General features: G+C 49.6%; 11 protein-coding genes across 11 annotated transcripts; 8 read left to right on the top strand and 3 right to left on the bottom strand.

Moving 5' to 3' along the window:
- Nucleotides 1-4,714: 4,714 nt before the first annotated feature.
- BDQ94DRAFT_177433 (uncharacterized protein) lies at nt 4,715-5,782 on the top strand (the record flags this gene model as incomplete). The annotated part of the gene is made up of 2 exons (XM_026772899.1): nt 4,715-4,774; nt 4,835-5,782. 2 exons carry the CDS (start codon nt 4,715-4,717, stop codon nt 5,780-5,782), a joined length of 1,008 nt encoding a protein of 335 aa, XP_026619596.1.
- Nucleotides 5,783-5,841: 59 nt separating this feature from the next.
- Nucleotides 5,842-6,784, top strand: BDQ94DRAFT_176291 (uncharacterized protein; the record flags this gene model as incomplete). The annotated part of the gene is made up of 3 exons (XM_026772658.1): nt 5,842-6,071; nt 6,139-6,359; nt 6,534-6,784. The coding sequence occupies 3 exons, from the start codon at nt 5,842-5,844 to the stop codon at nt 6,782-6,784; spliced, it is 702 nt and encodes a 233-aa protein (XP_026619595.1).
- Nucleotides 6,785-12,029: 5,245 nt separating this feature from the next.
- Nucleotides 12,030-13,106, top strand: BDQ94DRAFT_164366 (C2H2-type zinc finger protein; the record flags this gene model as incomplete). Its single annotated transcript, XM_026769995.1, has 4 exons — nt 12,030-12,083; nt 12,171-12,362; nt 12,413-12,492; nt 12,542-13,106. The coding sequence occupies 4 exons, from the start codon at nt 12,030-12,032 to the stop codon at nt 13,104-13,106; spliced, it is 891 nt and encodes a 296-aa protein (XP_026619594.1).
- Nucleotides 13,107-15,942: 2,836 nt separating this feature from the next.
- Nucleotides 15,943-16,464, top strand: BDQ94DRAFT_13312 (uncharacterized protein). The gene is made up of 2 exons (XM_026764209.1): nt 15,943-16,341; nt 16,403-16,464. The coding sequence occupies exon 1, from the start codon at nt 15,962-15,964 to the stop codon at nt 16,274-16,276; it is 315 nt and encodes a 104-aa protein (XP_026619593.1). The 5' UTR covers nt 15,943-15,961; the 3' UTR covers nt 16,277-16,341; nt 16,403-16,464.
- On the bottom strand, nt 15,972-16,879 carry BDQ94DRAFT_155338 (uncharacterized protein). The gene is made up of 2 exons (XM_026768450.1): nt 16,503-16,879; nt 15,972-16,464 (listed from the first exon to the last, which is right to left on the bottom strand). The coding sequence occupies exons 1-2, from the start codon at nt 16,656-16,658 to the stop codon at nt 16,378-16,380; spliced, it is 243 nt and encodes an 80-aa protein (XP_026619592.1). The 5' UTR covers nt 16,659-16,879; the 3' UTR covers nt 15,972-16,377.
- A 55-nt stretch (nt 16,880-16,934) lies between these two features.
- Nucleotides 16,935-17,126, bottom strand: BDQ94DRAFT_164364 (uncharacterized protein; the record flags this gene model as incomplete). The annotated part of the gene is made up of 1 exon (XM_026769994.1): nt 16,935-17,126. The coding sequence occupies one exon, from the start codon at nt 17,124-17,126 to the stop codon at nt 16,935-16,937; it is 192 nt and encodes a 63-aa protein (XP_026619591.1).
- Nucleotides 17,127-17,320: 194 nt separating this feature from the next.
- On the top strand, nt 17,321-17,931 carry BDQ94DRAFT_13310 (uncharacterized protein). The gene has a single exon (XM_026764204.1). The coding sequence runs from the start codon at nt 17,436-17,438 to the stop codon at nt 17,811-17,813; it is 378 nt and encodes a 125-aa protein (XP_026619590.1). The 5' UTR covers nt 17,321-17,435; the 3' UTR covers nt 17,814-17,931.
- An 81-nt stretch (nt 17,932-18,012) lies between these two features.
- Nucleotides 18,013-18,766, top strand: BDQ94DRAFT_155336 (uncharacterized protein). The gene is made up of 3 exons (XM_026768449.1): nt 18,013-18,393; nt 18,489-18,614; nt 18,655-18,766. Exons 1-3 carry the CDS (start codon nt 18,363-18,365, stop codon nt 18,741-18,743), a joined length of 246 nt encoding a protein of 81 aa, XP_026619589.1. The 5' UTR covers nt 18,013-18,362; the 3' UTR covers nt 18,744-18,766.
- A 1,271-nt stretch (nt 18,767-20,037) lies between these two features.
- BDQ94DRAFT_155335 (uncharacterized protein) lies at nt 20,038-20,923 on the top strand. The gene has a single exon (XM_026768448.1). The coding sequence runs from the start codon at nt 20,089-20,091 to the stop codon at nt 20,272-20,274; it is 186 nt and encodes a 61-aa protein (XP_026619588.1). The 5' UTR covers nt 20,038-20,088; the 3' UTR covers nt 20,275-20,923.
- BDQ94DRAFT_176288 (uncharacterized protein) lies at nt 20,782-21,231 on the bottom strand (the record flags this gene model as incomplete). Its single annotated transcript, XM_026772657.1, has 1 exon — nt 20,782-21,231. One exon carries the CDS (start codon nt 21,229-21,231, stop codon nt 20,782-20,784), a length of 450 nt encoding a protein of 149 aa, XP_026619587.1.
- Nucleotides 21,232-21,261: 30 nt separating this feature from the next.
- BDQ94DRAFT_176287 (uncharacterized protein) lies at nt 21,262-22,741 on the top strand (the record flags this gene model as incomplete). The annotated part of the gene is made up of 2 exons (XM_026772656.1): nt 21,262-21,338; nt 22,090-22,741. The coding sequence occupies 2 exons, from the start codon at nt 21,262-21,264 to the stop codon at nt 22,739-22,741; spliced, it is 729 nt and encodes a 242-aa protein (XP_026619586.1).
- Nucleotides 22,742-23,178: the final 437 nt, after the last annotated feature.

Genomic DNA, 23,178 nt, shown 5'->3' with positions numbered 1-23,178 from the left:
AGAAGCACCGTACAACTGAAGAAGGGGAGCCGATCATCCGTACCCTTGGGAAGAGTTCTGTACAGAGCTACATATCTGCAAATATAGACCTCTGGTCATATTAGAAGAGCAGCGGAATCAACCCAAATCCAAACCCTCGCGGCGAGGCAGTCACCGCGCTTTTAGATGACCATGCACGCCATGAGTATATACGAAAACGGGATCAATATCTTGATCGGACAGCGGGCACTTTTGTGGATGGCTATGATGAAAAAAAGGATAGAGGCTTTTGTTCGATACTGCTGGGACGGCTGGGCGCAAAATCTACCCGAAAACTCCCAGCGCAGGAAGCCGCAGAGCATTGAATCCCACCTACGTACGGTCGTGGACTTCCTTTTCTCGCACCATATGATTACACGGGGCCATTCACGCCGGAGCTTGCAGTTCGCAGATCTTTTTACCATTCCTTTGAAAAATGAAGGGCCTACGCCTTGTTTTCCAATGATCATGATTATGGATAATGGTAAGACAAATGCAATGGGCCGCTTAGAATATAACTCGGTAATACGGCATTGCAACCCAATGGTCTGTACAATGGCCCACACAGCATTCTATCTTTTTTTCTGGTGGAATATTGGACGCGAGCCCGTGCCTCAGTTTCGCCGGCGACCCCAGTGGTACAACTTGCATTTACTTAGGGGAGAATCAGCGGAAAAACCGCTTTCGTACGACAACCAGCTTTACTAGATCAACCGTGTATTTGCCCAGATTGGCCTCAACTCGGTGAAAAAGACCCATATCGGCCGATCCGAAGGAGCTAGATGGGCGGAACTGAATGGGGTATCAGAAAACCAAATTCGCCGCGCTGGGCACTGGAATAATGACGCCCTAACGAATTGCTATCTCACCCACCTTCCGCGAAACTTCATACGGGCAATGGCGGGCTTCGAGCCTTCTACCAGGGGGAATTATCCTTTGCCCCGAGCAAAAATCCAATCCCCTGAGTCTCTCACTCACGCTCTATGGCCATGGGTTGATGAATGGCTGGACTGGTTTGAGTCTTATGGAGACGCCAGTCGGCAGAATGAGAAGGAAAGTGATAGCGAAACGGAAAAGGTGAATGAGGATGATCGGCAAGATATGGCAGCCCAGGGATTCTTACGGCTTCTCGTCCAGCTCCGTATAATTCATCTACAAGATTCCGTCATCTTTCGTGAGCAGTTTCCGTTGCATCCTATTTGGAGCGACCCCATTTTTTTGCGAGACGATTATGAGGCGTTTGCTACGGAGGTCAAGCAATCCATGCGGGACGTGGAAGAGCCTGAAGAGGTCCGACTCCGGCAGGCCCTCCCAGCCCTAGCTGAGCGCCTGAACCATGTCCGACAGGATCTCCAGCAAGGGCTGGGCCACGCCATCAAGGAATGGGGCAGTAAAACGCACCTTCAGCTTCAAGAGATCAATAATTATCTCCATGATATTATGGATGGTCGGGTTGCCTTTACCCTGCAAGAGGTGGACCCGAACGCAACCAAGTCATTCATGTCTGCTGTCCAGAGTCCACGACTTATTCCTGAATCCATATCAGCCCCTTCTGCCCCTTCTGCTGTCACTGCGGCCGCCGCTGATGGTAGCGGTGCAGTAACTGTGCAGGAGACGTTTGAGTCCGTACCCACACCAAACCATGCAGGAGGGATCCCTCACTATGTGCCTTTCCGGACAGTACACACCGTACCGGAGCTCTGGAGGGAATGGACATCTGGGCTGGGAGGTAAGCCTTCTATTCAAAGCCTGGAAGATACATATGGCGCAGCCTGGCATCCTTTACAGCGCGAGCGGGTCAAATTCTGCCGTAGGAAAGTAATTATCGATGAAATCCGTAAAAGGCACGCCACGGGAACTCCTCTTCTGAAGGCTGTGGAAGAGGTGGAGCTAGTACGCCAGCGAGGGAAGATGAGTCTTCACGCACTCTCTCAGATGCTGCAGAAGAAGATGCATAAAGGAAAGACTAATCTATCTCATAAAAGGGGGGCAAAGCAGAAATAGTACAGAAACATATCTTTCTACAGTAGCGGGAGCTACTCTGAACGGAAACTGCGTTAAAAGTGTTGGATAATCTTTATCAAATTTTTTTTTTTTTTTTTTTTTTTTTTTTTTTTTTTTTTTTTTTTTTTTTTTTTTTTTTTTTTTTTTTTTTTTTTTGCCTTGTTTGGTCTTACGGAGCTGGGTACCACCCTATTAATAGTTCAAAAACTGTTAACTATTTAAAGTTGTCTCTTGATGAATAAGCTGCACAACGCCTAGTCGCATAAATTTTGGTATTGTAATGGGATAGTAATGGAAACAATTTTCCTCAACCGACGGAACCAGCCAATAAGTGCCAAGATTTCGTGGGCTCAAGGTATCCCCAAATATGTGGCATTCTTTGGGGGTCAGCTTGCGGGCGGTTATTCGGATAAGACGAATATTTGGGGGGCTGACTGGATTACGCGAAATTTCCGGGGGTGTGATATATCTTTCTACATGGGCGAGTATATATCGCACAGACGCCTACTGATGACCTTCTGTACTGCAGACAACTCCTTTCCAAACCTTGATTAAGGCCGGGTTTTCTCTCGTATACCATCCTGCCTTATATATAGCTGAATCATATCTATTTTAATATGATCGTCTGAACAGAAGTATTATGTTTTACGTTGTACTTAGGCCGTGACCCCCGGGTCCTGGACTGTTGGTTAATATTTCTAGATGAGATAACTCAGTATCTAGACAGTGGTATGTTTATAGATCTTCGATCTCTCTCTTGCTGAGCCTTTACTAGATATAATCGATATGGAACCTCTTCCTTTCTGGAGGGATAACCAAACCCGCTTCCCTGCAATCGCATCTCTTGCACGGGATATCCTTTTCGCTCCAGCAACCGGTGCAGGCGTTGAGAGACTTTTCAATACTGCCCGTGATCTCTGCCATTACCGGCGCGGTCAGATGAAGTCCGAGACAGTTGAAGACCTGATGATGTTTCTTTGTACTGCCAGATTTGATCTTGGACAACAAGAGATGCAGTATCTTCAGGAATATTTCACTCGCCATGAGATAGAAACACAGAGGGAAGAAAGAGATGAGAAGTTAGGGCACATAGAACTTGATGAGATTAGCGAGACTGAGGAACAGGATATGGAGCAGGACGAAGAGCAGGATAGGGATGATCCTGAGCCACAGCTACCAGAAATTAATCCCCAGCAACGTGTGTCAGGAAGGAAACGGAAGATAAGAGAGGATGATGTCTTCCAGCACTACTAATAGATCAGTTAAAGGAAGCAGTATGCCAGTATGAAATACTATATCAAAACTTGCTACTGGATATAAGAGCGTCCTGTATCTGAAATACTCAAAATACCAAGGGTATAATGCAGAAGTTATGTAGTCACGGCGTCAAGCGCTGTTTGCATCGTTTCGCAGAGTTTGGGGGCCCATATGGGCCCCATGCGTGGGCTTTGGGCCCGTACATAGAGCCTGTTGAATATCACGGTGGCTGAACCTTGCAGCATGGATTGGAAATGGCATATATATAGCATCCCACCCTGTAAAGATAGATATAGCTCTTAATAAGACAACCAACAATGATCGATCTTTTCTCATTCATCAGGTTATGAGCCCGGAGTTGCTCACCCTGAATTGGAGAAACAATCCCTACTCCTAAGTTTCCCCATTAAGAGCACCTACTTACTGAAATCGGATAACTTATTGATTCTTCAGTGAAGAGGATATACTCCCAACGATCAAGAGGGGATAGTTTTGTGTGGAAAAGTCTCGCGATTCTGACAAAAATCGCTACACTGCTGCAGATACTTCGCCAGACCAATTATAGCCTACAACATGTCCTCACAAGAGACAACACATTACCACAGCGCCAAGGAAAATCGACAAACAAATCATAGCCTACGACTCCTCCCAAGAGGGGATATCTCGTCACACCGCTACAGACATATCATACTGCCAGAGACATTTGAAACAGCCTGCACCCTTCAACATACCGAGATCCCTTTTGGTCTTTCATACCTATCTACTCGAGAAAAGGCGATGCGCTGGCCATGCTAACTTATGACAAGAAAGCATAGATCTCATAAGGAAATCCAAAGGGCGAAGTTTCCATTGCTCTCACGACACGCAGTCGGAGGGGCGTACAGAAAATTACCACCGGAAGAACGCACACGTCGGGCACATGCTGTTGCATCTGTAATTGCCAGATCCCGCCGTACCACTACACGCAATTCTCCTTGTCCGGCTCAACCTGCGCTCTTTAGTCTCGAACAGGGCCCGAGTCGCCTCAACTCAACGGAGACCGAGATCGGATATACAAAATTAATCTCAAGTGGTGACAGCTCATCCCGGTATAATCTTCGGCCAAACAGACCCAGAAACTTGCCCGAGCAAAGCCCTCGATACACGGTTGATCGTGTCCGTTTCCCTTACTTCTTTGAGCCGTACCGCCGTTACCTCAGCCTGTGCGATTTACCAGACAGTGAATACGCCCCTCCATCACACACACCTACGCCAAGCTCGTCGGACCGCAGCCCGTCCGTCATCTCGAGTCTTCTTAGCCCTGCGTCAAGTCTAGAGCTCTTTGGGCTAGAAGTACGTTCCCTTAAGTCTTCGGATGGAGATTCCTCGGTCACTGCCGACTTAGCCAACAACGAATCCAGTCCAGAGTTCTTCAGTCCCGAGGAGCATCTACACCATGATGGACGCTGCCAGATTTGAACAGCTTGGATTAAGCACATTCTATAACAACATCCCGGTCATTGTTAAAGCCAGTGACTGGTTGGAATGGAAAAAGGGTTAAAAGGTTATTTTATAGTTAGTTTCTTTTTTTAAGTGGAAGCAGAAGGTCAACGAGTTCCTTCGAATTTCTCCGGTTGCCGACGATGGAGAGGTGCCGCCAATTGAGAAGGACAAAGCACGACAGTGGGCCCATCGCCAGAAACTCTACTCGGCGATGATCACAGCGAAATTGACACACAATGCGGCCCAGAGCATCAACGTCTCTGAGATTTCACAAGTCCAGTCGCTTATCAAGGCTGTAAAAGACCTTTTCAAACCAGAAGGCATTGGCACATACGTGAATCTCCAGCGACGGTATATGTCCCTCACGAGAGAAAAGTGTGGGAGCGCCCAAGCGTTAGGCGCTGAGATCCGGAAGATTCATGCTGAAAAGCTCCTCCTTGACCCAGACTGTGTTACCTCCGAGATTGAGCGAACATTCTTCTTCTTGCATGCACTTGGACCCGAGTATGAGAGCTTCCGCGACCATATCTTTCGACAAATGAACCTTGTCAATGAAAGGGATGCCGATGACACCATTACGAGAGCGGCGCCCACGTTCGGCTATATTGAGAACAAGGCCATTAAGGAAGAACATCAGAAGGGACAGTTGGGCAAACAACCCGTCGACGGGCACACACTGCCTGCCCTCGCTCTCATCCGTGAACCCGGCGACAAGAATCTCATACCGTCACTGGACGGGACGACATGTGGAATTAAGATCGATAACGTCCCATTCTGCTCCTTCTGCCGGAAACCCTATCACGTGGACTCTGAGTGCTTCCGCAAGAATCCAAAACGAAAGGACCAGACGAAAGACGGAAAGAGCCACAAGGAAAAACCGGGTAGTTCGCATACGGGCGCCCGCAGGCCATTAGAGAGGCGGCCCTCCACTCGTGACGAAGATGAACGATGTAGCTGGCCCAAAGGATCCAAAGAGACCCACCTTCATGGCGACTCAGGTCTTCAAAGAAGATGTCAATAAAGCATTCGGAAAGGATGTAGAGGGCAACCTCGTCCTGCTCGATCACATCCCCTCAAATGATGGCTACAAAAACCCTGCCGATCCGTGATGCGTGGATCGTCAAAGGTGGATGTGCTCAGCGTGTCTGCAATAGCACCTCGAGGTTTATACAGATGGACAAGTATCATGGAATCCCCCTGAGGAGCGTCGATACCTCCACGACTCCCTCAGGCGTGGGAACGGTAAATATCCTGCGCAATGTGCGCGGCCGAAGGAAATGGCTGATGCTCGACAACGTCCTCTACGTCCCGTCAGCACACGCAAACCTGATATCAGTGCCAGCTTTTCAATCGAGGAGCCAGAGTTGAATTCTCAAGTCAGGGGGCCAGTATTCGCAACAAGTCAAACGGAAAGAACCTATATACAGCCAGCCAGTATCATGGAGTGTACGCACTCGATCTCTGGACGAATCTTACCTTTCCCGCCTACCATGTCAGTCCGCAAATGACTCTGTGTCATAACCGGCTGGCCCACCTGAGCGACGCGAACATACAACGGCTGCAGAAGCAGGCCCACGGCATCCGGGACATGGAACCACGTCAGCCATGCAACCCGTGTCTCCGGGGGCGAATGATTGGGAACCCACACCCGATCGGGACAAAGCAGAAGAGGGGAATACGCAATGGAACTCCTCCATATTGACGTCGCGGGGCCATTTGATGAGGCCTGGACGGCAGTCGCTACTGGCTTACTATTGTTGACGATTTCACAGGCTGGGTCGAGATTATTCCGATACCACGACGGCAGGAATACGTTGTCGAGTCACTGCGTTTCTTCCTCGACCACAACGAGCGGCCTGAGCGAAAATGCAGACGAATCCGACTCGACCGGATCCCGGAGCAAGTGGGAGAGGAAATGAAATTCATCCTCTTCTCACGGGCCATCCAAGCGGAAGTCACAGGGGTTGACCAACACCAGCAGAACGGAGTCGCTGAACGAGCACACAAGACAATCTACGATTGAGTCGGCCCAACGCTCGCACATGCGGGGTTATCATCGAAATCCTGGCCCGAGATTGCGCGAACCGCAGCCTTCCTGTCCAACCGGTCGCCCTCATCCGAACTGAACATGACTCCATATCAAGCGTGGTACGGTGTCAAGCCGGACTTATCGCGACTCCGAGTGATCGGATCCAAAGGGGAGCACTTGATTCCCCCCAAACTGAGGAAGAAGCTCACAGGGCCAAGAACAAGGCCATGCATTCTACTAGGCTACGAGAGAAATACCAACTACCGTATCCTGCTGGAAGACGGACGAATTGTTGGGACCCCAAATGCTGAATTTCATGAAGTCCTTAAAGCTCCTTCCACACAGACCAGAGAAGATGTGGTGGCCAGACGAGACGGCTTACCTGCGGTACGGTTGCTGCCGCAGGGGGAGTGAGACGGTGGGAATAATAAACCAACCGTCGGTAGGCATACGGCAAGCATCCGTGCCCGCTTCGGGGCGCCAATTATCGATGGCACCGCCGGAGCGGGCCCTACCTAAGTCGAGGAAAGATATCTCGCACACATTGCTTCGATCGAGTAACGATGACTCACGAGTGCTAGCCCAGTCGAGTGACGAAGACTCGCAGCCACCCGTTGCTGTACCGGGAGACAGGACCTTGTCGCCTAACCGGCGTGATGATACCTTTTGGGCTTCGGCAGATGATTTACAAGACATCGTCCGAAGGAATGAGTCACCAACCGGCGGCGACCAGCAACAAGGCGACGATCAGCAAGGTCAGATCCTAGGAGAAGGGCAACGTTATCCAGAACTCCAGCGTGACCGCCCAATCTATACGGTGCGACAAGAAGCTCTAGAACATCATCCTGAACTTAAAATTCGCGCTCCGCAAGCCACACTGGACACGTTTAGTGACAGCGAAGAAGAACTTGGGTTAATGCATATGCCTGAAGATAATGTCATCCCAACAATCTTAACTGTGGCTGCAAAGGAGAACGAACCGTTTGAGCCAAGGTCTCTGCATCAAGCGAAGAACGACGCAAACTGGCTCGAATGGGAAAGAGCCATGCTTGAAGAAGTTAACTCGCTTCACCAGAACAAGACGTGGGAGCTTGTTGATCCCCTCAAATACCGGCGGATTCTAAGTAGAAAATGAGTATTCAAACTCAAACGGGGACCGCGTGGTGAAGTCATCCGCTACAAGTGACGATGTGTAGTCAGGGGTTTCACACAAGAAGAAGGGATCGACTATGACCAAACGTTCGCCTCCGTGGTCAAGCCAATGAGCTACAAAGCTCTGTTCGCAATCGCAGCGGCGTTAGATCTCGAGATTGAACAAATGAATGTCAAGACGGCATTCCTGTACGGGTACATAGACCAAGAGATCTACGTCGAACAGCCTCACCACATGACCGACTGCACATCCAAGCTCTGCAAACTCCGAAAGGCACTGTATGGCCTTAAACAAGCCTCAGATCTGGTACCAGTCCCTGACAAATTCCCTACGAAACTTGGGCTTCGAGCCGATCAACGCTGACCTGGGCATCCTCGTCCAAAGTAACATGTACTTGTGTACGTCGATGACCTCCTGATCGTAGGACCCAGCGTTGCAGAAATCAAGAAGATCAAGCGGAGCCTCCGAAACAGCTTCCAAATGACAGATCTGGGGCGATGCAGTTACTATCTCGGAATGTCCGTCCGACGAGACCGTCAAAACAGGATACTGTACCCCAGTCAAGAAGCGTATATTGACAAGGTCGCTCAGCAGTTCGAAATCAGCAACGGCATTCCCGTCAGCATCCCGATAGAAACCTCACCCCTTCCCAAGAACAGTCCGGGATACGGCTCCAAAGCGGAAAGCATAAGGGCTGAATCCTGCTAGAGTGAGAATATAATTAGGGGTGCTCAGCAAGTGCGGAGCACAAGAAACGGGCGTCGCAGAGGTTTCGAAGCCGCGCGTCACGGGGGCCGCAGAAAAGAACACCAGGCAACTAGGCCAACATAGGCCTTGACGCGGCTCGAAATTCGTTAGGAAAGCAATGGTTAAGTGTATATAAAAAATATATAGGGAGAGATAGACAGGGTATCCTCAATATCGCTCTTATTTGCGAAGAGTCAGAGTATGAATATACACACACACAAGAAGCGGGAATGTATGGTCCTATCACTGCGAGGTGTTTAGCGCCCCTAATGCAAGTTACATCACAACCAGCCCGCCTGATAGATCTACTTTTAACATCGCCGTTGGGTTGGTGTCAATTTCGAAAGGGAAGCCCGCGCATGGTGATTTCAGAGGGGTAGTTCTGCTCGAATTCGTATTATACCGTCCTCCAGCCTGCATTCCACTATTCCATGAAATATTCTGGTCTTTGACGCACTTGAAATCAATACAGCATTGCTGGGAATATAGAGTAAGACGACTGCGGAGTACGGTGTGACGATACTATGTAATTTGCATCCGCCGCTAGTAGGTACGAATTAAAAAATGAGGACGTGGCCCCTCTTGCCCACTATCAAGGGCGTCGAGATCTACTAATGCACAAGATATCACAAGTTACGTATCTCTTCCGTCATATGGGATACCTAAATCAGTAATATGCAGCATTGGTAAACGAAGCAAACAGGATCTAAGCCCATAGAGGGTATTTGTCATGATGTTGAGGAGAGCCCAAAAAATACTATTTCCGGGCACCAAAGTGCGCAATATTATGTATGTTGAGTAAACCAGGCATCTTGGTGTGATCATCAGGAATGAATGCAGGTAAATTTGTGTACTAAACCAGGGAGACGCATGACATGGGTGAAAGTAAGTTATATAGATTACCGAAAGATCATCGCAAAATCTTCTCCATAGGTGATTCTACCCTAATAGCTTCATCAGAAAATGGCCCATTACATTCAATAATGCATTGACCTTTTCTAAGCGAAGGAACGCTTACACGCAAATTTTGTTTTTGAATAGTATCCCATCATTCTCCTGTCTGCGGATACTGTATAGCCAAGCGCTCAGAGAAGAGAAAGATCCCGATCATTTTCCACTCCTCTCGGGCACCTCGTGGCGCTGTATCCCTACACTTATCTTCGTCTGTATCACAAAACGCGTGTCAATTCGACTCCACACAAACCTAGCGAGTTAGTAGACATCTCTTATACAGACCAACAAATCTGGGCATAGCGGACTGGAAAAGGACGCTCTGAAGTTCGTCTAAGATATGCCCGCCAAAGCGGCGTATTTTGCACAAGTAGGCAATGGTATCCTAAGTAAGACCCAACCACCGAGAAAGAGATAGGTAAGGGATTATAGTATACTACCACGCACATGCTTGCAGACTGAGAATGCATGACTTGGTAAAGGGAATAAAATTTGCGGTTTCTATTTAGGCGGGCATGCCGTGCCGCTGCCAGCTGCTACAGCGGATTTGCGTGGGGTCCCTTGCACGTCCGCCAAATGTAACTACACGGCGGCAACTTCTGCCAGCCAATGAGGGCAGACGTACGAATGCCAGCACTTGCAGCGAGGTGTCACGCTGAATATTGATCACCGATTTCGTAGACGTGCTGCAACCGTCAGCTGGGAATGGTCGACGCCCAAACCAAGGTCCTTGGTGAATCCTGGTTGCTGTCTTGCCTACGAAAACAGTAGGGGCCAAGGCCAGAATCTTTAAGTTCCCCACGCAAAAATTCGAACATCATGCCCAGTGCATGTTCTTTCTGTCTATAACGTTTCACCGCGTTATTTCGACCACGGAGACATCACGGGGCTCAGCAATATCTGCGAGCCTCGTCGCATGCGAAACAGGTTTTAGTTGCTATTTCATCATGATTACGCAAATCAATTCGGCCAGATCAACATGTCAAAAGTACCTTTCTGCCGTTTTTGGCAGCCGCCGGGTAACAGAAGCCAAAAATGTCTATCGATACCATTGGGCTGAACCTCAATGTGAATCGTCCGCCGTGCGGGTTCAAGGCCGCGGTATGCAGTCACGTCCGATTTAGATTAGTGTCCGGTGCTTCAGGGGGCCAAGGCAACTAACTGAACAAGTAGGCAGCCATCCGGTCTTCGCTGGTTTAATAACCAACCCGGTAATCTACCTGTCCGTCATAGGCAATGGAGATGGACTGTTACTGACACCTACACAATCAATACGTTTCTATACGGACATCTTTGTCAGCTTCTAGACACCTCAAGGCATTCTTCTTACCCTAGAAACCTTTTGAAGTACATTATCCTGTCTTGGAACCTTTCTCGGTCGGGAATTGGTGGTAGGTGATGTGGAAAGCTACCACCCCAAACCATTTGTTTGGTACTTCGAACTTGGAGCGACCCATATACGCAGCACGGTATACAAAATATAGACAGTTGGCACTCTTCTCTTGACAGAATCTCCCTATTTTACGTTTGTATAAAAGGAATATAGTGCTTCGATTGGACAGAAGTAGAATGATGAGCAATGTGTTTGTGGAGAATGTCACGCGCATTGTCGATCGCTCCGGAGACGAATCAGGTGCCAAGGACATTCGCATAATCGTAAAGATTTCTGATTAAGGCTTTCTATTGTCTGGAGGTGCCACAGCAGCTGTTTGTAGTAGCAAACATGGTTTTCTGTATGCGACTTGCATCCAATTACAAAGTTGCTTTAATTGTAAAGATTGCTCATTCATTGCGCCTCCACAAGTGAGAGACCGCGCAGCCATTAGGCATGCTAATGGAGCAGGAAGGCGCACACCATTCCCGAATACCTACCGGCTGGTTTTGCTTGGGCTCTGCGGGGCGTCTCAGCTCCCTCCACCGTTCATTGCACTTGCGATATGATACATCGTTCAGCCTGAGGTATTGACCTCCTGTCTCTATGTGGAGACGCATGTTCTGTGAATTAGATGTCAATAATACTTCTGTTTAGTGACGTCTCTGCAGACCTCCTTTGTTTGGCTTTCCCACTCACTTGTCACTTACTTTAGCTCCACCGTAGGTGGTTGCCACACTCGGAGACGCTTTACTCCCTTTTTCTGTCACCTGTAACATTTCAAGACTGTCATCCGTTTTAACTCTTATTCCGGTTTCCCTTGGGTCATCACTTTAGTGGAATAATCAGTTCCCTATATTCATTTCTCCATCTCCTCATTCAGCTTCTTTACGTACCTCTGGACTTGTGTTGCCTCCCTGTGCTTTTACTATATCGCTATTCGGTCGACTTTTTCTTACGTTGAGTAGCAGCTCACCTCCTCAAAAGACTTGGGTCTGCGCTTTGCCCCTCAGATCATGAGACCTAGTGGTGGACGCGGTCATTACTGCACTTGGGAGCACTGCAACAAGGTATACGCTTTTTCCCAAATCGTTTCCTGTTTTATCTCGGTCCCTTCGTTCGTTACAGCAGACGAGATTTCACGCTTACAGAAGCAGGTCTTCAATCGCAAATCAGACCTGTGCAGACACTACCGCATACATACCAATGAGCGACCGTATCATTGCACTGTCAAGGACTGCAATAAAAGTTTCCACCAGCGAAGTGCCTTGACGGTGCATTCGCGGGTCCATACGGGAGAAAAGCCTCATGTTTGTGAAGACAGAGAATGCCGTAAAGCTTTCTCTGACGTACGTACCGTATCCTCTTACCCATGTCTCCTAGTGCTGACCGCCACAAGTCGTCAAGTCTTGCCCGTCACCGGAGAATACATACCGGAGAGCGGCCCTATATTTGCCAGGAGTCGACTTGTAAACAAATGTAGGGATTCCGTCAGTTATGGTTCCGCTGGCTTTCTAACAACATGGAGGTTCCGCCGCAAGGCAAGTTTGATAAAGCATCAACAACGGTCTCATCCCCCAAAAACCGCAAATTCTCCCTCCTCGAGAGATGCAGTTTCCGGAGATTCAGATCCAGGTCAAGTCGCCATTTTCATCTCGGACGAGCAGTGTCCCTCAAACCAGCAGGAAACACCGACTCATGAATCTCATGCCCTCCGGATGCTATACGTAGCACAAGCTTCCGTACAAGATCAAAATCCGATTGTGACGCAGCCCATAATGGCCACATCATCGGTCGAGACACAGCGTGCTCAGCATTACTGCTTATCTCTAGTGCAGCAGCGGCAATATGTTCATGTGTACCAGGGACATCTACCGCTGGGGATTGAGCAACCCTATCGCAGTCTTTCAATCGCAGAATGCCCATCGCCTATGGTCACTAGGACTCCAAGTGGCTACAATCCGGCAGCCCACATTGTGAACCAGCCTGAGGGGACAAATGCGATTCATCCCTGGGATGCGGACTGGCGAACCGGCAACTTATATGACGGAGACTGCTTCAGGCCAAGTTTGCAATGTATGCGAATTGTCTGATCTCATTTCATTGGGCGGTTTGCCGTTAGAAGATGTAGTGAATAATTATTGCTGTTATTTCTGAGAGATGCTGCAGATATGTACCCCTGCTCGATGATATGATCAGTTCTGATACATTACCCATGCTTCGAGGTAATGTCCTGGTTGATTCTTGACGTTGATGGTGCAGGTATTGCGAACTGAATTGGGGCGGGAATGTTTGCTGCACGTACGGGAATTAGTCTCGCAGTGATGAATTATGGGTGCTCATCACGTGCCAAAGCTGCACGAAGCTGCACGAAGCTGTGGAAGGAGCAGGTGATTGCTTCGGTAGTCCACTTGCGCAGAAACTATGCTAGGGCTGATGCGGACGCTGTGACTGCAGTGAACAGCTGTATCGAGATGTGGCAGCCGACGGAGTAACGGAGTCATTGGCAAACGAATGCGTGGAGGAGCCTGAAGAACATCTGGCGGAAGAGGGTGCGAGGACAGCAATTGTGTGGCGCGAGGAAGATGTACACAGATCTCTTTCTGGATACATGCATGCGTTCGTGTAGTATCAGTCTGATTTCTAGGAAGACTTGATTAACATCGAGTTTCCTTAAAACTCCTCCGCGTGATCCATCGATGGATTCGCTGCAGTATCCATCAATGGGGTCAGACTAGTCAGGACGTCCCCTTCCGCCTGCCCTGGGGTTCGAGGTCGCTTAGTCATTGCCTAGTAAGCAGCTACACCTGAATAGCTGGCCTACCGGCTACCCAATAGGAGGACAATCGGTCGCTTCCCACAGGTTATGAGCCCTTAATGCTTAAGGAATTTAGCTTCTTGCTAGATCATATATACGCAGAGTCGATTCCTAAAGCCCTGAGCAACTTTTTACACCAGTTTTTTGCATCCTAGACCCGTACCAGGGGGGAGCATCAATTTTGTAGATTTACCCCTGGATCGAGACCACTGCAGAGGCTGTTGTAATTCAAAGGAAGCTTGATTATTATTATTCAGAGGAAACATGAGGCTATATATACAACGAGAAGATTAACTTGATTTCCAATCATGTTGATTCTTCGTATACATACTTCGGGATTAATTCCGATGGTTCGGCTTAATTCCTGATCTACACCAGCCTCATATTACAACACTCAGCGCACTACGACAATTATTACAGCACAAGATTGGAGGCGCATCCAATAATATATCAGATAGGCTGGGAGAAGCAGGCCACACAGTAGGGAAGGTAGGCTACAAGATGTCCCGCCAGACAGCAGCATCCTTGGGGCGGTACTGGATTTCGCGGAGGCATCGCAGGGTTTCGAGGTCGCGCGCCACGAAGGCGGCAGAACACAAGCCCAGGCACAGGCCAGCACAGGCCAGCACAGGCCTTGACGAGGCTCGAAATTCGTCGGGGAAAGCAATCGTTCACAATGGAAGCTCATAGAGGATGTAGATAGTGGATCCCTGCATGTCGCCTAGGCAGTTGGATTCTAAACCATAACCCACTAGGCTAGGTGCGGATTCGTATTTTGGTCTAGTGGGGAAAAACAACATAGGCGAGGGGTCAGCGTACGAATTGTCATCTTCATCATCATCTAATGCAACAGAGGCTGCGTATCATCTTTATTGCGAATATACCTTGATAAAAAGTCAGAGGCACTGTGGGAATTGCCACGTTTTAGGAAGTATTGCCTGGTTGGCATTGGGCCGTCTGGGGAAGAGCAGCGGATCTGGGAGAACGTTACGGCTTCAGTGTACCAGGAGTAAATTCTGATGAGCCTCTTTACCTGACAAGGTGGTTACTATCGTGTACATTCTGCAGTGGCCCTCCACCGGTCCGGCTTCCTTGCATCTGTTGGTTAATTTTGGCCTAGGCTTCTTCGGTCGAACAAGCATTACGGTCGGAGGTTACGAAAAGCGTCGCCTGGTACAGCCTCTGGTTTCCGCACATGAGGGGAAGGTCGGGAGCGGATGGCTTAGCAAAAGAGCAATAAGCAGTGAACAAGTTCTGAGTTTGCAGGAAATCTCGTAGTCATCCTAGTCATCCTAGCCAATACAAACAATAGACTCTCCACCATCCCATGTTACCCTTTCTCTCATCATGATCTTGAAAGTATGATGTTTAGTATCAATGACTGCTTCGTCCTCCCCTACAATGTACGCAAAGAAGCAAACACTATTGCTTCTTCGGTCCCCAGGCTATCAATGCGATAGAAGCCAACAGGGATACGTTCGCGTTCAATGTTTTCACTATCCACTGGGACATGTTTTCAAATTGTCTCATACCATCTGGGACCGAATCGGTGAATTATCGTGGGTGAACAGATGCGATGAGATTGTTGGCTCTTGCGCGGAAATAATAGTACGTACCGCCAGATGTCTCTGATGTCGGATAATTGTGAAGGTTTCAGTAAGCACTTTCGCAGCTGGCGTATCGGTCGTGTACTATGGCCCTATATTAGAGTAGAATCAACGTATCATTGACCATTCATGTACGAAAAGTAGACCATTGATACGCATGATTACAATCGCGAGCGACAAGGCCTACATTTGTAGTAGCCTAGGGTAATAGTATGTACAAATTCCAGTATACCATCTGTTGGTCTCTTTGTTTATGCCCTCAGCCCAGAGGTCGAAATACGAGGACATTATCTTTCTTCGGTGCGCATTCGGATTCCCCAGGTGGGCTTCAAATTGAACCCCCAGGTGGACAGCTTCCTCATAAGGACCAGTCGCGGGCCTTCCCGAGCACCAGCAAATGTTGATGGCCCAGGACAACAAGGGACCGACCAGAAGGCGGTGAAGTGATGCGCCCGCCTGGGCATCTGAACAGATTCAATGCCCGCACAGATCGCGCATTCTGTTCCCGGAGACGGTATCGCAAATGTTTGACCGTCTACTTAGTGATTCCTTTATCATCTTTTCCAATTCTCGTCATCTTTTGACCAGATCTTTGCCGTTCCTTGCCTCTTTGGTCTTTACCTCATCTCCCTCACTTCCCCCACTTGCCCCCTTTATTTCTATCTTTCCTTTTTCCTTTCCCCCTTTTGTGACCCGCTTCATTTGCCCTACCCCTGGTCTGCAGGTCATCCAGCCCCCTCCACTGGGTCTCCCATCGACGCGATCAGGTTCCTCAAAAGGCGATCATCACATTTTGGAAGACGCATGGTCGCATCCAGCCTGGTCAATCCCTCTTTAGCGTGGAGCCGTGTCATGCTGCGCCGAAGGCAAAGCACGACTGGGAGATTCGGGTCTTGATGCGCGGTGAGAACCCATCCGAAGGATCGGGCATTGTGTGCATCACAAATTGACCTCCAGCCACAAGCGAGCACCAACAAACACGAGCGGGGAGTTCTGGGTCTTCAGCCGCGCACAAACACAACCCCACTAGTCACTATCATAAGGCTCATCACGAGAGCTAGAACAGTGGTCTTGTCGGATGATTTGCCCGTTTCCGAAACATCGGGCTCCCGGATTCCTAGATCATGGGTTGGCCCAGGTGTCGCTGGTTGCCTCATTGTTGCGAGATCTCCGCCCCAAGCAGTGACAAGACGGGCAATCTCCGAGGCCCTGTGATGCATGACCCGTCACCAAGGTCGGTATCTGTCGAGCGGACCATAATCTGAAGGCGTCCGAACGTGAACGTTGAGTACAGTATGCAATAAGCAATCGGTTTTAAGCAGACATACGCCGACTCACGGACTGCTTGTCCGAAGCGAACCGGGAAGTTACCCAGCTCTCGCGACGTCATTCATCCTTTGCGTTATTGTTCAGGACCAGGATATACTACAGATGGAATCGATTCGAGTGAATACTGTACATTGTACCACAAAAGTTAAGCTAAGGGCTGTACATGACTAGCAGCGGGCATTGACAGATACGGACCTCCGTTCCATACGGGCCTCCATTCTGCCCGTGACGCATGATGTGGCACCGATGCTGGTAAGAACCGACGGCATGGCGCGAGCAGATCTTAGCTTCCTTGCGTCATGAGTGGATATACTCTGGCAAGTACTAGTCCCCAGCCCCACGTAGAGGTGGCTGCCCATAGCTGGGGTGTCTCAGAACGGGGACCTGAGAACAAAAGAACATGTTCATCTGGGAACGGTCCAGGGCACAAGTGACACAACATGGGGCCCGTGGCCATGAAGGGAAAATACTACACAGGCCCGCCATTTCCTGTGAAGGTGCACACTGTTGCGCTTGCACATTCCAGTGAGTGAGGACAAGAAGCCTGGTCCTGGAGTGAACAGGACTGGGAGACGCCGGCCTTATATCTCCAAGCGCTCCGGTCGCCCGGCAAGACCAACTGTGTAGCACTAGCAACCAGCCTCGCCAGATTCAAGTCCAGGACCTTCATGTGGTGCAGAGGAACTTCAGGAGTCGTTAAAGTGCCGGGTGCGGTATCCGGTCATCTCTGCGTGTGCTCCCTCCCATCAAATGTCCAGGGGCACATGGTGACCATATGCGAAGAGCAAAACCCGACTCTACGCCCCGAAATGACCATGCCCTCTCAGGGTTTCGGGCCCAAGACGTCAGGTCCTCAATCAAAGACGGGGCCGACTGAGGAAAGAAATGATCGGCGTGGACATGGCAGGGTGAAGATGTGCGCGACTGGTGGGACCGCGCCGCAGGTCAATAGGCGTCTCAAGTATACCGAAATACTTGGAAAACGAGTTGCATGTCTGCGCAAGTGGGCTTTGGCACTTGGAAGCTGTCGGGCAACCGTGGTCTAACAGAGCACAATGATTGCCTGTTCCTTCTTTCGTCGGATTTTCCAGTTTCTGCAGCACCTCTGCCTGTACCCGACCGCTATTCTTTGCCCATGACGTCATACCCCGTATCGTGTGCGAGAATGTCAAATGTTTCAGAAACCCTTGGGGAGTTTCTGATCTTCTAGACTGCTTAGAATGGAGAATCGAAACTCAATGAAACAGATTCGGATCACCGAGTACCACTAAACCTTGAATTTCATTACTCTGTATCAGGCTTTCTGATTGGGCCCACGCTTTGCCCTCAGAATAAGAAGAGAGCGACCCCCGACGAGAATACAACTTCATCTGCGCCCTTTGCTGTGGACGAATGAGATGGCATTGTGTCGGGTGGGTGATTTCCCTGGCTCACTGACCCGGGTCTAATGGGTAGGAACCCCTCGGCAACGGTGACCGGCACGCCCAAATAAGGTTGATTGGGGCTTTTTTTATTACCAGCTCCACCGCTGGGATTTCTTTACTCGCTATTCCAATATAGGACCACTGGTATTTTCTTAAGTGGTTGTCACAAATATGCCCGCTTCGCGACGTGGAGGCAGATCTCGTGTGATTGCGCAATTGGTGTTTCTGGAGATACTGCCCTTGGCGTGGGGTAAAGAATCAGACGCGCCATTCTGGATTACACTACGGATGGATAAGGCCAAATCGAAAGGGTCAAATTCTCCGTCTTGAGGTGGGAAACCGCTGAACGTCTCCATGCAATCTGGCCGACCAGAACCAGGAGCCATGGTAAACAGAGGCTAACGGTGGGCAACATACTGGCTGGTGCCGTGTGCTCAAGACGGAATACCTCAGTCACCGAGAGCCTGTTCGTTTGGAGAACAGAGAAAGTTTTCGCTGTGCTTTGCCTTAATGGTTACTGCTATCTTGAGGGCCAGGCGGTTGTGCTCATAGCAATGGAATTGCCCGACTTTGCAATCTGAGTTAACCACTCATTCTATGAATTGCCGAGCTGTTTTCAGCTATGATAGTCCGTGCTATTACAGCACCTATGTCACCAACTTCTAAATACATGACCTGCGTTGCTTCTAATTAAGGTTATTCTATTGCTTCAGACAATGAAGTCCATAGCTGGCTCGGTCAGAATAGAGGATGTTGCGTTGACTGTTGATGATGGATGAATTTTTGACCACATGACGCGAGACCAGTCATAAACGACCGTGATTCTCTGCCATGACCTGCTACAGTACTGGTCTAGGTTAGCTCAGCCAGATGGCCGGGCTTTGGGGGGAAAGCTCTTGTTAGAAGCGCCCGTGCTCGGCAGTCACCGTCAAAGATCGACCTCGGTCAGATCAACGAGACTGATGCGCGCGTATTCCATGGAGGCACTGATTGACCTCCCAAACTCTCATCATCTCAAGTGGCTCGGCAAAGTCATAACGTTCAGTCGGATGAGTTGTAGATTCAACTGGGTGAGAAAAAGGTAGGTTTATGGTTCAAACGAAGTACGGATTTCTAAAAATGACCAGCTAGGGCTGTGTGCGACTGAAACCACGGCTTCCCTCGCTGGTACGCGAACGGTCAAGTTGTGGGAAAAAATGCCCGCTCGTTTGACGGGTTTCATTCTGCTTTCCCATTGACCAACATCATCATATGGCCTCACGCTTAGTAGGACGTGTAGATGACCATCTGTTTCTCATTTAAAATGGGCACGGTCAGGTATTCCATTAAACCACCTTCCTTGGAACGGGTACGTGCCATGAGAAGTTGCAGGACATTGTTATCTTGTAAAATTGCCTGGCTAGTATAATGTTCCTAATCAGATATAGCGCCTCGCGCTTGGCATCGAAGTGCGCGGTCTATAAAGTCACCTTCATTGGCCGCTCAAGGACAGCCAGCTTCTGTGCTACAGTATATTGTCTCCTAACTATCCTGAGTCTCAAAGCGTTATAAAGCATTGCATTCGATGCGACCTTTCCTGTTCTACGCTTCGCTAGTCCTCTTACTGGAGTAAGTGAGCTGACCTCCCGGTTTGAGGCCGAGTCAACATCTCCAGGTCCAGTTAGGATAAGGCGTTGTAGGACCAGAAGGTGTTTCAATGTTACCCACGAGCCCATTTACTGATACTAGTCTGCTGAAGTGGGTGTTGCAGGAAGCCTGCGTACAGTACACACCAAATGACAACAAGTGCTCGTTTTGAGTCGTTGCCACGAAAAAAAATTCGCTACAGTTTAGGAGGTGCTGCTACAGGTAAGCGACCAAGTTTTATAGATTTCTCAATTCTTCAGGGTTGAGCAGGATGCATCCTCCGCGATTCCGGCCGGGAACATATTCTGTTTCTTCTCCCGAGACTGGCCTATGGAATCCCTACTGCACAGCTTCTTCTCCACCGCTTTCGGAACGGCATGCTCATGTTCTTTCTTGGGATATGTGTACACCAGTCCGGACATCATCTTCCGTTCTGCAGGCAGGCGGATTCGTGTGATCGTCGGGATTCGACGCAATCTGCCAATAAACTGTGGGTCCAGACACCTGCCCGAAGTAGGCAGAGAGTTTCGATTTATCGGAATCTGAGACGCCGACTTTACATTTAAAGTGGCCTTACTGCCTTCTGCTCGGCTCCGTCGTTTGACGGGAAGCGGGTGAATAATATCGGATAAATGCAGGCCAGTGTTTCTTCTAACGATTACGCGTGATAGGTTGCGTCTCCCTTTCCGTGCGTGCACCTCAACTGCGGTCCCAATATGCAGACTTGCTATTATTTGAAGCCTGTTGGGGAAGGATATGGGCTGATTCTTTGCCTCGTCGTTGTGCGCTCTGCCCTGGGAGATGATCACGGCACTCACCCAGATGCTATGGATTTGGCCGTTGAACACGAGTAATCTGATGAGCCAGGGGAACGAAATGATGATACGTCTTTCTTTGCAATTGATGTCCAAGTGTGAGTGCCGTTGTGGTTTGCTTGAGAAGCCAAAAACATCGCTGACCGCTCCTATAGGACGATTTCTGTACTGTCAAAATAAAGTCTGAACCTCTGCTGCACGGTACCGAGAAGGAGTGACAATCTTTGCGAATATAGCCGATGGATGAACGATATAATCTGACGTCTACTCCGCACAAGTTGGCAAGGAATGTGGGCGAAACTGTCCTCTAGTGCGTAGAACACCCAGGGCGTCCCTGGTGGCGGCTGCGTGAAGGACGTGCGAAATGTCCCTGAACAGCCATAGCCGAAGTCAGTTTCCATATCAATGCGCCCTGGGCATAGGAGAGCGTTATCCAGCTGCTTGATGACGTTGGTGGTCGTGATCAAGATGTGGCCACCCCGCGCAGTTACGTCATGAATACTGTAAAGCATAGCACACAGAGCGACTCCGTTGGAGGATAGTTTCACTGTCCGCTTCCAATTCAGGGCCTTGGTCGCCTTCGTACGTCCCGCGAACATTGTCGGGAACGTGATACCGATGTGCTCATGATGAAGCAACTCAAACACAATGGCCAGATTAGTTTCTCAATGTTCACCGCCAACGGCCTCTATCGCAAGAGCAATGGGTAGGCATTGGTCCCCACTTGATGTTCATCCACTGACGAGAGAGGCCCCACACTCTTCGGGACCCCAAGCGATAGCATGAAACGAAGTGGCTACCAACTGTATCGGCGAGCCAAATCCACAGTAAGGAGGTACCATCGCGGTGTATTAATAATAGACAGGGAAGTACGGCCTCTTCTCCAAGTGTGGATGAGCTCCGATGGGTACTAACTGCATAGTGTTGAATCCTTAAAAGGCTAGATTATACAGTAGCGTCGTTACGCAAATCAGCAGTCAATGAGAGAGGTAAGCCAACTCACCGTGTTTGGAAAACGTACTTGCTCACTAATTTCCTGGTTGTACATTTTCATCTCAGCAAGATCGTACAATGGAAGCATCCTCTACAGTATCTATATAAACGAATTGTGAGTATCCAGAGTGATGCAATTGAAATAGTTGACTCCACTTGTTAAGGATTGGGTGGGGGATCGTACTATTTTGACTACAACATAGCAAATTGAGGTTTCTTCAAACCAGCGCATTTTGCGGGGACAAATGAGCCTAAACCGACGTATATTACTGCCTGAGGCAACTTTGGACTCCGGCCGAAGGGGTGAGTAAGCTGGTAAACAACCCGACACGCAATTCTCTCCCGACTCTATTCCCCGCGCCGAATAGAGCCTCCTCCGCTGTTGAGTTGCTTGGGCTCGATTATCGGCCGAGTAACTCTTTTGAAACGGGATGGAGGAATCAATAGCCGAATAACGACGTCAGATTGAAGAACAAGGAAGGCGGCGAGAAGCGGCAGAGCGCCGCGAGGAGGAGGAGAGACAGGCGGCGAGAAGCGGCAGAGCGCCGTGAGGAGGAGGAGAGAAAGGCGCGAGAAGACGCTGAACGTCGAGTGCAACCAAACTCCCTGTTTCGCCTCCTCGATCGCTGCCACAATTCTCTCTCCCAAGGGATCCAAGTTGAGGCAGATGCCACCCTTACTACTCAGGGCGACGCGGCCGATCCAGTGAACCGACTCTACCCCAAGCACATCGTTCCTTGGCGTGACTTCCCCCAACTACAGGAACAGATCTGGGACAAATTCGACCGTAATATTGCTTTTACCATGCGCCCACTATTCCCCTCTGATACCCAAATCGATTATGTCGTCACGAATATCCAGAACAGATCAATCTATTCGAAAGCCTCTCTTCGGAATTTTGAGCGACACACGGTGGACAACTTTGTTGAAAAGGTCATTGAGGTTTCCCGAGACGATGAACCCCTTCGAGATGAGTTTGGAATCCAAGGCCGAGTCACCTTCTATGATCGCACAAACCCGTCGGAAACTTTGCTCGAGAACAGCCTAGAGCAAATGAATCTCGAGGACGCGCGGACACCCCAACGACCGGCGAACACGAAGCGTGGAAGAGGCTGAGGACGATATCCCTAATCAGGATGCGCAGGCGGATGTGCAGGCGGACGATGAACTGCGCCTCCACCGGACTGCCATTGGTCAGGTGCTTGCGTTCACACTTCAAGCGCTGGCCGTCGAACCACCCACTCAGAAATGGCACGATGTGGCACACGACCAGCTAACAACCTGGAAGGTCGAATATCTCGACGTGTTGAGAGAAATCCCCGAGACTCTCCGTAAAGACCCGCCGGCGTCTGATTATCGGCCCTCTCTCTGGAAACCGGATCGGAAAATACACAACACACGCGCTCGCGCTCGCGCGCGTTGTCAACCGGGCGCATCGACACCGAAGCATTCGTCCACTGAAGGCAGCGGCAGTGATCAAGAATCGCTTTCGCCAACCGCCGCAGCCGCGTCGCGCATCCGATCGAGCCGCGGCCAAGGCAACCACCGCCAAT

This window comes from Aspergillus welwitschiae (assembly GCF_003344945.1).
Source record: "Aspergillus welwitschiae strain CBS 139.54b unplaced genomic scaffold BDQ94scaffold_102, whole genome shotgun sequence".
NCBI classification, from domain to species: Eukaryota; Fungi; Ascomycota; class Eurotiomycetes; order Eurotiales; family Aspergillaceae; genus Aspergillus; species Aspergillus welwitschiae.
This window is presented reverse-complemented; position numbering and strand designations above follow the sequence as displayed.

Excerpts from the sequence above, each read along its gene's own strand:
- BDQ94DRAFT_155336 (XM_026768449.1), top strand. The coding sequence starts at position 18,363 with ATGCCCGCTTCGCGACGTGGAGGCAGATCTC. Across the intron at positions 18,394-18,488 it reads GCGACGTGGAGGCAGATCTC|GCCAAATCGAAAGGGTCAAA; the intron begins GTGTGATTGCGC and ends CGGATGGATAAG. Across the intron at positions 18,615-18,654 it reads GGTGGGCAACATACTGGCTG|CCTGTTCGTTTGGAGAACAG; the intron begins GTGCCGTGTGCT and ends AGTCACCGAGAG.
- BDQ94DRAFT_155335 (XM_026768448.1), top strand. The coding sequence starts at position 20,089 with ATGCATCCTCCGCGATTCCGGCCGGGAACATATTCTGTTTCTTCTCCC.
- BDQ94DRAFT_13310 (XM_026764204.1), top strand. The coding sequence starts at position 17,436 with ATGTGGTGCAGAGGAACTTCAGGAGTCGTTAAAGTGCCGGGTGCGGTA.
- BDQ94DRAFT_13312 (XM_026764209.1), top strand. The coding sequence starts at position 15,962 with ATGTTTGACCGTCTACTTAGTGATTCCTTTATCATCTTTTCCAATTCT.
- BDQ94DRAFT_155338 (XM_026768450.1), bottom strand. The coding sequence starts at position 16,658 with ATGCATCACAGGGCCTCGGAGATTGCCCGTCTTGTCACTGCTTGGGGC. Across the intron at positions 16,465-16,502 it reads AATCATCCGACAAGACCACT|TGGGGTTGTGTTTGTGCGCG; the intron begins GTTCTAGCTCTC and ends GATAGTGACTAG.